Genomic DNA, 13,177 nt, shown 5'->3' on the forward strand with positions numbered 1-13,177 from the left:
AAGTGCAATTTTACATAACTTGCAAGCATTATGTCATAATTAACTTCCGGCTGCGTGTCATGGTTGTTATGTTTATGTAAATGGTTGCACCAGGCCTCCCACTTCCCCTCTGCCTATCCCTCCTCCGTCTGTCTCTTTCACCTCTATCTCTGTGTAACGGTGTCTCTTGATGTCTCCCACTTGCAGCAGCCTTTTGCGTGGTACAGTATATAATTACAGTCAGGGCCTCTGTGTCTGTACATCGAGAGTGGAAGGGAAGGATTTGGCGATGAAAGGCTGTCTGAGCGGGTGTGGTGTGAGCAGGAAACCCCCTTTACTGCTTCCCAGATAGCAGGCATTTCTTTCTTGTCATCATCCGCTTGATTATTATTTTTTCCCCACTTAATGTTGAGAAGGGGAAAGGAGATGACGTCATCCTCTGACTCAGATATGGCTGAGAAGAGTTGCAGTGGAACTTTACTCTTGCAGGACTATGTCTGAACCTTACGTGACATGCGTAACCATAATAGTAAAATTTAAATACTATATTAGAATGAAAGTGTGGATTCAAGAAAGGCAGTTTTTATCAGTGGCACTAGACTGACATCTAGTGGTGAATTGAATTAATGCAGGAGCAGTTACACTGAGAACACTGGGACAACACAAGCCTGGCAGGCAGCTTACAAAGTAAGCTGAAGGGTTTTATTAAACAACAAACCAAAAACACTTCTTTTTTAGAGCTTGTTGTGCATTAACAACGGCGTCAATCCAAGTTTCTCAGTCTCCTCGCACTCCCCCACCCTGCTGTGTGGCAAAGGCATAATTAATTTGGCATCTGCAATGCACTGCCACCCCCCCTGGTGGAGAAGGTCATTTCCCCCCCTATGAGTAAAGGTGATCAAAGTATTCTATTTTAATAATAATATTCATAAGGGACAGATAACAGTCTGCCAAACACTGGCTTAAAGAGATGTGCTATCTTTATTTAGTGACCATCGCTGGTGTTTTTTGGGCCTGAGGTTGAAAATGATTTATGTTGTGTTAGTGGAAGAAGTCATTTCAAATGGAATGTGTATTTAATGGCCACATGATTAATTATTCCATTAACCGCAGAGTCTTTTTTTTGATAATTCCACTTTTCTATGTGGTCTATTTAAACTTGTCATTTATCACCATCTTAATGGTTCTGTTGCTAAACTATGTAGGTTCTTTTTCTTTTTTTACATGAACAGTGCAGAACAGGTTTTTTGGATTTAATTTAATTAGTTTCTTCTTATGCATAAAATAGATTTGTGTCTTCAGGTGTTTGCTGCCTCAGTGATTGATTGACTGCGATCTCGCCGTGTACGGTGGAGACCTCTGTATTATTTACAAGTTTGGAAGAGATAACCTGAAGTGTAGCTCAGAAGGTGCATCTAGGAAGAAATTAAATTTAGACAGTCAGTGTTTATGAGTGCAGACATGTTTCCCTGCAGATTCATGGCCTCAGCACGACAGCTCAGGTGATTACTTTTCAAAGACGGACAGCCTCTGACAGATAAACTGATAGAGAGGTAGATTCCTCTTTGACTGGAAGGTGCACATCACTCTGTTTATAATGCTGCCTTTCCATCACAACAGACACACGTCACAGTGTGAAATATTGGCTGTAAAATAAGAAGTGTCAACGCTGATAAAAGACAGTGTCAGGAATAGCAGCTGAGCTGCATGTGTACATACAGTATACTGTGTATCATATATGTACACACTGATACCATGATTGATTTTTGTGTCGACGCACCAAAACAACAATTTGAGCTGTGGACTGTATAAGGTTTCACCTCAATCAAAGTGTGAATAAGGGTCGTGTATACACACATCGATGTGCTGTATCTGTATATTCATCGTTTTTAATCGATAACCGATTTGCATCGTGTTTTTTTTTTGTTGCACTCTCCTGTTCCTGTCATTGAAACAGAGATTTGCATATATGCGCATTTCTGGCTGACGCAGCAGTTACCACGCAGAAGGAGGCGGCATGTCGGTGTGGATTCAATCACCCGAGGAAGGGGGAACTATCACACTGGCTCTGAATTCACACTCTGGCAACACTGAACAGTACCAGGCAACTTCACTCTGCATCACAGGCAGAATTATGCTTCTGCTCTTGCTTTAAGTAAAACACACACATTTAGAATAAAAAGTTTAAGAACTAACCTTAACCAGTTCCTCACAAATGAGCTTCTGCCTCGTTAGGACCAGGTTTTGGTCTCCATGAGGACTACTGGTCCTGACAAGGTAGGTGTTCATGCCAATACATATTACTTTTTGTCCCTATAAGGAAGTTAAATCCCTATAATGTGACTGTGTAAACATACTTAGGTCCCCACAACATGAGTAATACACACCCAGGCACACACACACACACACATGCATACATACACGCTGCCTTTATGATAAAAAAGCACAGTGCAGTCTCTTCAGCAAGCAGCGGCTGCCTCAGGATCTGTCTTAACCACTAGCACAGAGAGAATTATGACGATAATGTAATGCAAATAAGCGGTTAATCACAGTGAAATACGGTAACAAATAAAAAGAAGACGCAGTAATATTGGAATAGGAAAATAAATGAGGTCCACGGACTCGCAAAGATGCCCACAGCGTGTGTGTGTGTGTGCGCGTGTGCATATCAATCTTTTAAAGTGAACCTTGGATAATGAGAGAGGCGTGAAGTATAGAGGCAACGCCCTCCATTAACAAGCAAAGGGGACAGCGGTCAGCAAAGGACACCGAGGGCTCCACCTCCTCCTCCTCCTCGTGCCGAGAAGGAACTTGTGTATGTATTGATGAGTGTGTGTCTTAAATCCACCAGCAGTTGAACCCCGTGTGCCAGCCTGCGACTGTATGTCTCTGCCACAGCATACTGTAGCAGCACTGCAGAGGATTTGGCAGCACAGAGGATCAGCAGGAGGCTGTTACAGATTTCGGGTGCGGGGATAAACCGCTGGCTCGGACGTACACCTTGCTGTCAGCGTGTGGACGTCAGGAGATGGATAGAAGAAGAGGATGAGGAGGAGGAGGGAATATGACAATCAGACTTCTTGAATTCTGAGTTTTTAAGTCAGCAGGCTTGCGAGGAAAACGCCAGTCCTCAGCTGAGGCTGCTCACTCTTCCCTCAGTGGTCTTCCTCACCTCTGTGTCTTCTGGTGGCCCACACCCTCTGTGGGCAAAGTGTGCAGGCATGGACCGAGGCTGAGCGGATGCTGCTGCCTGACAGGGAGTCTGTGAGACGGCGGTGCGCTCCTCCCCGCCCTGGTCCCCTTCATGCCGTGCTGTGGGCTGGGCCATCGCCGGAGAGCACAGCTTCCATATGTGAGTTGATTTATGGCAGCAACCAGAGGACAGGATGTGTTTGTGTGACAGAGATTAGGAGAAGCTGATGAAGGCAACACCGGCCAGCATGTGTGGACTTAATGTGTCTTAAACGTGGCTTTATGATGATTGTTTCATTACACGCTGTATTGTATGAATAATGCAGAGATGGTTCTTGTACAACTTTTTACTGATAATACTCATTTTACTTGGAAGATACTGGAGTCAACGGTCAGTGGACATGTGCCAGCTTGTCCCTGTGTGATAATCACTGTTCACTGCTGGATCTCTCCTCTGAATCAGTCCCATATGCTCTTATTTTTCTGCAGCGCTCTGGTCTCAGCATGCATGCAGATACGATAAATCTTTTATTTCATATTTCTTCCAGGGTTTGGACACAGAGCTGTGGTTGTGATGTTTTCAAGTGCCGACACTGCAGTCATAATCTCGGATGGCAGCTGGACTTTATTTTGCTCCTTTATTTCACGTCTTCTGCCTGTGCCAGTGTCTCATTAGGAAAATGGACTGTGGCTGTTTGGCTCTGTGATGAAATGCAGCGAGAGGACAATGTGCTCCTTAATCTGTTAACAGGTTATGACTTCTGAGGTGGGAAAATTGATGATGTGTGCATTTTTCTCCATATTGTCCTTCACATCCCCCACTGCTGTCGCTCAGCACGTTAGTTTCTGTTGACTCGCATGTGGAAGTCTCAGTTAAAGAAAGTGGAGCCGCGTAGCACTGTTTGGAAAAAGAAAAAAAAGGGTGTTTTCCACTTCATCCACACAGTTCTTCAGCACTGCAGATAACACAGTCCTCTCTCATTTAGTTTTGCCACTAGATGGCCATGTTACACTTCTACCTCTCTCTTGCACATTGAAACATGAACACACGTTCCTGCAAAGAGAAATCTTCAGAAATGAAAATGTTTTTTTTTTTTTAATCAGTCAAAGTAAAAGTGTGTTGGTCTTTTGAACAAAATGTTCTGAGCTCAATGAGCCATAAAGACTGAGTGAATGCATAAGAGGCAGAGATATACTAAAGATATCTTTAGTGACATTAATATAACTGTTCAAACTTTTGCTGTGCGGACCAGTTTAGTGCTAAATCGAAAGCTTTTTTTCCCCCAAATTGGTTGAATATTTTGTTTAAAATACATAATAATTGGCTCTATAACCCAACAGCTGTTTGGTCAGTTACTTTTGTCTCTCAGTCTCGGGAACCTACATATAAATATATGATAAAAAAAAAAGATTACAAAGATTTGTTCAATCGGATGTGATAGAAAAGTGAATATCTTCAGGTTTTGAAGCATTGTATTCCTGGACTGTCGATCATTTCCTTCTAAACTCAGGTTTAAGTTAATGGTGATGAAACCCACAGAGACCAAGTGACCAATTTAAGCATCTTAAAAGTCATTTTGGTACAGATTTGAACTCTGAACCACATAATTAGGATTACGAAAGTGGTGTTTTATCGACTTAAGAAAATTGCCATTTGTTTTCAGAAGCCAGTGCAGACTTTAATTCATGCCTTTGTTTCTTGATTGAAAAAGTGATTATTGCAATTTCGTCCCGAAAAACGTACACGTCAACTGTTCAAGCATACATTTTATCAGTATGAGAAGTGCTATCTGAACAAAGATTGCTTTATTTATGGAGTGAAGATGGCAAAACGGAAAAATGAAAAGTGGGAAACCCGGGACGTGATAGCTCAGCTCAAGTTTCACCTTCAACACATGGTGGACAACTGACACATAATGCACTTGTTTAGTGGTAAATTTACCCATAAAACACATAAACAGTCGACACCCTGTGATTAACAACACATTCAGACTACTAAAGAGAATAGGAACACTACTTCCTCCGGAGGCTTTTTCATCCACTGTGACTGAAGGCCGGGGTTATGCTCAAAATAAGCTGGTTGTCTGAAGGTTTTAACTCTTCCAGATGGCCACAGTTAAAGGTGGAGTGAAAAGACAGCCCTCGTTAGGAGGAGGCGGGGCAATAAGCAGCAGCAGCAATAATAATTTGATGATGGGGATGAACACAGTGCATGGTCTATCCTGGGGGACATTCATAGTGTGACACTCATGTGTACCCACACAGGCGACAGGTAGCTGGGCCAAGTAGAAGAAAATATGGCTGCAAAGGCTCTTACCTTGGCAGACCTGGCCAGTCACTGCTTGAGGTCGGCATAGTTGTGGGTTTCCCAAAACCGCTGGATCCTGGCCATGAATTCCAATGTCAGAAAGGGTTAGATGCTGTTTTATCCTCTGAAATTGCCATTTTTTCCCAGTCACTGTCACCTGTTGAAGACATTACACCAACTTGTTATTTGCCAGATTTTGCTGTTAATAAGGATGATCTGAACACTCCATTAAACAGCTCCCTGGTGCTAAATGAATTATGACAGTGAGGTCTGTAAGTGATACACCAGTTGTCTCCGAAGCAAGGCTGCTCTTCTTTGGAAAACCCTTTTGGAAACGGGACCAAGACTCTCTGACGTAGTCTGTCTAAGAATGTGGACTTCCAAGTTTCCAGCTTCTCAACCGAGACAAACGTTTTACCCCAGATATTATGGAAAAGAAAAACTGGAGTAGTCCTTTGCACACTACTGTTGTTTGGTTACACAATCTGGTTTTGTGTGACACGCGATCAGTAGGCTGGATCACCACTGACTGAACAACTGAGTAAGCTTTAATTTAACTGATGAGTGGATTAGTGTACAACCAGCTGTTGATAGTCCAAACCGGAACACCCCATGTGTAAGGTATTTGCATGAAAACAAACCGTTCACTTAGGTGGTGTATCATCTGTAGCATGTGTTTGTGTTTAATGGCCGTGCACAAACTGAGCATGTTGATATTAATATAATTACTGCAGTTAGACCCAGAGCTCTTGGCTCGCGGAGTATCTGAAGTGCCCGTGAAGTGCTGACCTTGAGAGAACCCCAGTTGCCGTGACACACCGCTCTCTCTGTGACACTCCTCTCACATGTTTCCAATATGGAGCACCAAACCACTGCTTTACGTCTGAAATGGGCTGGAACACAATTCCGCTTTGGATGGAATGTGGAGCACGGAGACCCAGCCGGATGGGACTCCGTCTGACAGACTGAGTAGCCAGTCCCAGACAATCCTCACGGAAACTTGGCTAATTGAAGACAGCAGGCTCGACTTCATTCTTCCCCTTTGTTTTCTAGGATTTCCTGCTCACCACGGTGGAGGTGCAGCAGCAGGGACACTCGGAATGAAATCAGAGAAGTTGCGTCAAATTGCACACATAGATATGTATTTTATTTTGTGGAGGAATATGGCACAGAAGGCTAATGCGCTTATGTGTTAAAGCGTTTAAAGCATTTTTTAAAATAAAAACTAATGTATTTTACCGTCAACCCATTGTCAAATTCACACAATGCTGCCTATCAGCTCCACATAGCTGCGTTTTCTGTACCGACTGACGGAAGAAGGCTTAATCGTAATGGCTACGTAGGTTTGACCCACTATTTCCTTAGTGTCTCAGCAAATTTGTATTATGTCACTTGAGGTCAAATGACTAACTAAAACAATGTCCTTATTATAGTGCCACATATAAAGTGGTATCTGATCATAGGTGTAATTGAAGATAAAATCCCACCACAAACCAACAACAAAACTCATCTTTTACAAGGTGGTTGGTGCTAAGAGGCTTTGAAAATGCTGGTAAATTCCACGTGGTGCACAAGTCACCACACAGATTGAGAATGACTATAATAATACTGGAGCATTACACAGAAGAAATTGTATTTTTCTCCGAAAAAACCCAGAGCTTTGTGTGCGGAGTGGTGAGCTAATCTCCCATGACAAAAGTATGACCTGGAATTCCCAGTTTTCCAGGCTTTGGGATGCACGCCCAGGGAGGACAGTCAAGCCAGCGCAGAGCAGACTAGAGCAGGGTTTCCTTGGCAGTAGCCATGCGTTCTTTCACATTTCCAGAGTGTATGGAAATGTCCGGAAACTGAGCAGCTAATTGGCCACAGAGGCCCTAAGGAATGTCTCGGATCTTGGTGGATTTTTACAGCTTTTACATAATCTTTCACCTCACTGAGGGACTGGAAAGTGTGATATACAATAAAGTATATCTGTGTGGGGCTACACCAAGTCTAGCTCCACTTCAGCCTGGAAACCGTGATGTCAGTGACACTGCACTGCACTGACCGTCATTCTGAGTTTTAAAACTCTCACTTGTCTGGGGGAGGTGAAGTCATGGGAGAAAGTTTCAGCTCATTGCCTACAAAATAAACAGTATAATGTGGTGAGTTAATGGATGAGGGTATTTTATTATGTAATGCCATGACACCAAACCACTGACTGTAGCTTTATGGATTCAATTTCTGTTGGTTTGGATGATGTTTTATAACACGTTCATTCGCTGAAATGCATACCACATAATGGTACGGCATATTTGTATCAATCAATCAGTGACCGCAACGGGCACAGACCGAAAAAAAGTAGTTTTTAGTAGTAAAGTTACATAATGAATTGAAGTAATCGTGAATACTTTAAGAACCAGTGCGAAGGATTTGTGTTCCCTGCTTCACTGAGTCGATGCTTTTTTCTCAATCCCTGTGTCAGATAAAGGGCTCATTATAAGTCAATGAGAACAGAACATGAATGGAAATATTGTAAATATTATATTCAATTTCTTTTGACAGAATCCCTCTAAATCCTACACACTGGACACGAAACGACACACGAACAAAAATATATATCGACAAAATCTTCCCCTGTTATATAGTCAGATTTATTATATTAATTAATATTTTAGTAAGAATGTGTTTGTCTAAATTTGAGTTAATGATTTTCTTTTGTAAATCAAATGTGCAGATGCCATACAGACGCAGTCAGTGCTGCATTTTCATCACCTGATGAGGGTTCATTTTTGCCGTCTCCTCCTTTGTGTCACTGACTTCTTCTTTGAGAGTTTTTAAAGGCATATTAAGGTCCACTTTGATCAAGTAAGTCCTCCTGCATACTGACCACCTATCTCTTAGTTTGCACTGGCTCTGTAATAGACCCTGTGCTGCGTACAATGCGTGCAGAAGTCTGCAGAAATGGACATTCACGCCGTCTGCGTGGAGACGAAGGAGCCGTGTGCCTCGGCTCGCGCCCATTAAACTGGCACCTCAGACTTCCAGTGCATCCAGGCCAAACCGAGCATCACTTAAAACAGGAGCAGATGTTCTTTAAGGCCAATTAACAGCAGAGAGATGCAGACAACCTTGTGCACCAGAGGGGGGGCTTCCAGCCCATATGGATGCTAGAGACAATTAATTATTGCAGCAACAGATGTTTAAAAATGGATCAGAAGCTGTATGAACTGAACTGTCGGACTTCCACTCTTTAGTCATATTGGCTGGCACTGGTGCGTGCATGTACACGCACCAGTGCAATATACATTTATAAAAAATACACTCTGTAGTGTAAAAAAAAATAGTGAGAGTTTAAGGCAGAAATTATGAGTTGACAAATGAAAGATTAGCTCAGATTATTACATTTTTACTGGGCGTCTGTCAGTGTAGTCGTCTCTTAGCACAGTGGTGCCATGACAACAGCAACCAGCCGAGCAAGGAGACGTTGTCCAGAGGGAGACGGAGGAAGGGTGGGAAGAGGAAAGAAAGTGAGCAGACACTAGACAGCAAAGAGGCGAGTTAATAGTTTAGGTAGATGATGAAATGGTGATGAACTTCTGTTGTTTTTATATTTGTTGTTTCATTTTCTACTGGTGTCAGTGACCTGTCAGTCACTTCAGAGCCTCGTCATCTCCTCCCGAGACCCGGCATATTCATCCTAATGCTACTATAAGCTCACCCTCGGGAGCTGTCCACAAAGATCTGCTCCCCGATTGGGTGCGCGCTGTGGCTCAGCGGGGCGGGGTTTAAACCTGCTGGGATGTTTCATATTCATACTCCGTGTGAATACATAATCAGTCCATCAGGCCACTGTGTGCCATGAGGAGGAAGAGCCTCAGAGTTTGCCGGATAACTCCTGTGTGAGATTTACATTTTGCAAAGTGAAGGAGGCGAAAAATCTGCGCGTGGAGCGGCGGCCTGATCCTCCTGACAGATGCTGGATTCAGTCAGTGCAGGATACTTGGGCTCGCAGGTTTGTTGGGTGGATGATGACCTATGGCTGAGCGCGACCGCGACGTGCCCCCAGCCATCAGCCCTGATCCTGCTCAGACCTGCCCACGCAACAGGCTGTGGGGTTGAAATCTGCTGAGGAGAGGGCTCCACACTCTCTCACTCTCTCTCTCTCTCTCTCGCTCGCCGCGTCTGCTGTTCGTTGCCATGATCAAACAAACCAAGAATAAAAATGTCTCATGGGTAAGTGAGGCGTGTTGGCGGAGTGCGTGTTTCCTCCTTGACCATTCAACTTGTGAGCTTTGAATTAGAGCTGCGTCGATTAATCAGTTGGGCCGAATGTCACTAAATCAAAAAGTTTTTTGATGACTTGTTTCATGTATTTAATATTGAGTTTCTTTATTGGAGAAGCTGTACATACAGACCGTTAGTCTTGTTTAGTCACTGCTTACTGATTAAGTGATTTTTGTTTGAAATGAACAGTTATATTTGATAACAGCTGGACACCAGTGCTGCCATGTGATGTATTGTCCTCTTTATCAGTGGTTTATGAGATAACATCGAGACTATTGCAGTATATTTTCATGTTTTTTTTTAGATGCTACTATTCCAAAGAGAGGCTTAGAGGTTTAGTTATTATATAACTATGAGCCACGACATGCTCACTTTATGAAATCTGTTTACCAGTCGGCCAACTTCACCCATGTCACGAGAGCAAGGCCGCTACGATGAATCAAAGTTGTATCTTAAAAGTGTTTTTTTATCTTAGCAGTAATAATAATAACTGTGAATAAACAGGGTTTTTTTTTATGGTTTTCTACAGGTTATTTTAATGTGTGCGAGTTTGGTATCTGATTCTTTGCCAGTGTAGGCGGATCATGAGATTAGAGTGAGAGTGGCTTTACGAGGATGAAATCAGCTACTTGGGCAAAAGAGGGGGGAGTGGGGATGAGATGGAGTTATGGTTCACTCCCAAAGCTACTTTCTCTTTCTGTGGAGTTAAAAACATTGCCTCTTGCTGATTGTGCTGAATCTCTAACCGTTCAGCTCAGCCTCCGTGGTATGAATGTTATGTTATGGAGGGTCTGTCTGTCACGTGACACAATCATGGTGTGAGGAATCTCAATTCTCCTTTTATACACTGTACACCATGTTCACGTTTGACACTGATAACACTGTCCGGTATACAGTATGTGTGCACGTGTGCGTAAAATAGCGATGTACTTATGTGTTTTCCTCCGCAGGGAAACGCTGTTCCACTTTGACTCACGCATATGGTGCATATGTGGTGCTGCCGCGGCCGCCGCCACCGCTCTCTGCAGCGCAGCTCTCTGTCCTCACTGTGAACCTGCACAGACAGAGCTGTACTGTTGAGAACCTTAAAGCACCTCAGTGCTTAATGGCACAGTGCCGGTGCAGAGCAAGTATTAGCAGTTCAGCCAGTTGATACGTGACATAACCATTTTTACTGAACTATTTTAGTGGAAATATATTATTAAAAAAAATAATAATAGTAACATAATAATCCGAATGTTTTTAATCAGAAAGTGCTCAATGAGAAATCAATAATATTACGTTTTGTGAAAGGGAACACTCACCTGAGGGCTATATAAATGTATACAGTTAACATGAATATTAATGTCCTGTTTATACAAACAATTGTACATATGTGGAAAACACATAATTCATTAAGGATGTCATTTTTATTCAATGATCGAAACAAGAAATTGAAAGCTCAGTCTTCAGGTGTTTATTATAAGACAATTCGAACTGTAGGATGAGTTTTGCTATAGATCGTTGTTCTGACTAAAGTTTGCACCAAATATAGAGGCACAAGTTCATGACTCTCATGTCTCTCGGTGAGGCTGATTATAATCACAGTAATGAGGATAAAGTGAGCAGAAGTTAATTGGCTAAAAGAGGTTAATAGTGGGATGAACAGTGAACTGCAACTAATAATTAATTCCACTCATTAATCTGTCAGTTATTTTCTCAGTGTTTGGTCCATAAAATGTTGAAAGATGTTGATCAGTGTTTCCCAAACCTCAAAATGTTGTCGTAATAACCAATTACTTGTTTACAGCCCCAAAGTTGATCTGTGTTTTTTTTTTTTTTTTTAGTGCAAGCGCTTTTTCAGGGCCTAAAGGTTGTAAGGTTGTGCAGTAGGAAAAGTCAAGGGGTCAGGAAGTGATTCTTCTAACCTGTGTTTATTGAAAACAGTAGGAGCTGGTCACCAGTGAGACAAATATGAGACAATTCACTCATCCCAGGTATCTACATCCCCGCCCCAATAAGCCTAATGACTTTGAGGGTCACATTTATAATCACACGAGTGGGCAGCGTCGGGAGGATTAGGACTCCAGATGGTGCTGTTACTGCCCGACTCTGTCTGACTATGGATGCACAGCTGCAGGAGGTCACGTGCTTCACCAGCGCAGTCGGCTCTGTCTTCACTCAGGACTTATTTTTGGTCGCACAAAAGCGCTCTGCTGTCACCACAGCAAATATGTGTTTTTGAGGTGAGGTTGTGTGTATGTAGTCGCTCGAAACGAATCTTTCCGTGACGCGTTAATCCTTTAAGATTGTGGTTCTCAAACTGTGGTGCGTGTTGGCACATGAGCTTCCTCTGGTTGTACTTGTAAGAAATTAGGCGATAATGGTGTTATTTCAGCGGCTCAATATTTTTTCATGTGGTACTTGGTATAAACACTTTGAAAACCGCTGTTCTAAGATATTTGGATACCCCACCATACTTGATGCCATATATGCTAACAGCTAAGCAAACATGAGATTCTGTAGGACCAGAAATACTTCCACACGCACCAATGTTCAGATGCTTTGGTGTCATGATTGTCCACTCAGGACAGTTCAGCTCGCTTGCATCCTTCATTTCATATAGCATAGCAAAGCAAAGCAAGGCCAGGCTGCCCTCACAGTGCCCTGTGCTGTACCGAGCAGTAATTACTACATGTAAAGACAGGCTGATGCACTTCTAGCCTGTATATTTTGAACTCAAATAGCTCTTTAGGGATATGAGTTTTAACCCCGCCATAGTATGTAGTGTGTGTGATCCCGTCCGCCTTGTAGTCGTTTGACCATGCAACAGATGTCACACTATCAAATTAAAGCTTAATGCCCGTACGGCTGAAGAAAAACACGACAGAGCTGACCATGACACCACACAGCTTGCACACATGCATCTGCTCGTGTCCATGTCAGTGTGTGTGACCTGCCTGAGAGAGAGCGAGAGAGCGCGTCTCTTCAGCCAGCTTCACTCCACATGCTGCTGGAGGAGCTCCTGTGGATGACCACAGCTCCTTCCAAGAGACCACCCCGGCAGCAGTGGCACTGTTCTTGCCAGGCAGAGCAGCAGTCAATGTGATCCCGGGTTTTAACTGAGCCCACAGAGGTTGGTTGGCTTTTTTTTTTTTGTCTTGTGCCAGGCGTCCGCTGCTTGCACCTCTGGGTCATGGTACTCTGAACAAAAAAAATAGGGGATTTGCATAATTCATTAGAGTTGCTGTGGAACGGAGAGACGACACAGGTGTCCCAGCGCATTGTGGGAGAACGAGCATGTCTAAGAAGCCAAAGGTAAATAAAACAACACAAACTGTTCATGTTTCTGTGTTTCTAAAGCTTGTACTGTTAGTTGTACTTGTGGGTTTTTTTATTCTGAAAGCTCTGGCCTTCCTATTATTACTTTGTCCAGTGGTTGTGGATTACAGT

At 43.0% G+C, this 13,177-nt stretch overlaps 1 protein-coding gene across 4 annotated transcripts in view; it reads left to right on the forward strand.

The window, feature by feature from the left end:
• The window catches only part of cacnb2a (calcium channel, voltage-dependent, beta 2a), a 59,966-nt gene that overhangs the window by 6,318 nt on the left and 40,471 nt on the right, over positions 1-13,177 (forward strand). The window contains exon 1 of one of the 4 annotated variants that reach the window (XM_044016280.1): positions 9,297-9,694. The exons of 2 other annotated variants lie outside the window; for them this stretch is intronic. In XM_044016280.1, coding sequence (XP_043872215.1) covers positions 9,659-9,694 — 36 coding nt within the window. In that variant the 5' untranslated portion in view covers positions 9,297-9,658. Of the gene's footprint in view, positions 1-9,296; positions 9,695-12,910; positions 13,043-13,177 lie in introns of those variants that run through there. One more of the 4 variants, XM_044016282.1, reaches the window with a different exon arrangement.

The sequence above is a fragment of the Solea senegalensis genome, unplaced genomic scaffold, assembly GCF_019176455.1.
Source record: "Solea senegalensis isolate Sse05_10M unplaced genomic scaffold, IFAPA_SoseM_1 scf7180000014317, whole genome shotgun sequence".
NCBI lineage: Eukaryota > Metazoa > Chordata > Actinopteri > Pleuronectiformes > Soleidae > Solea > Solea senegalensis.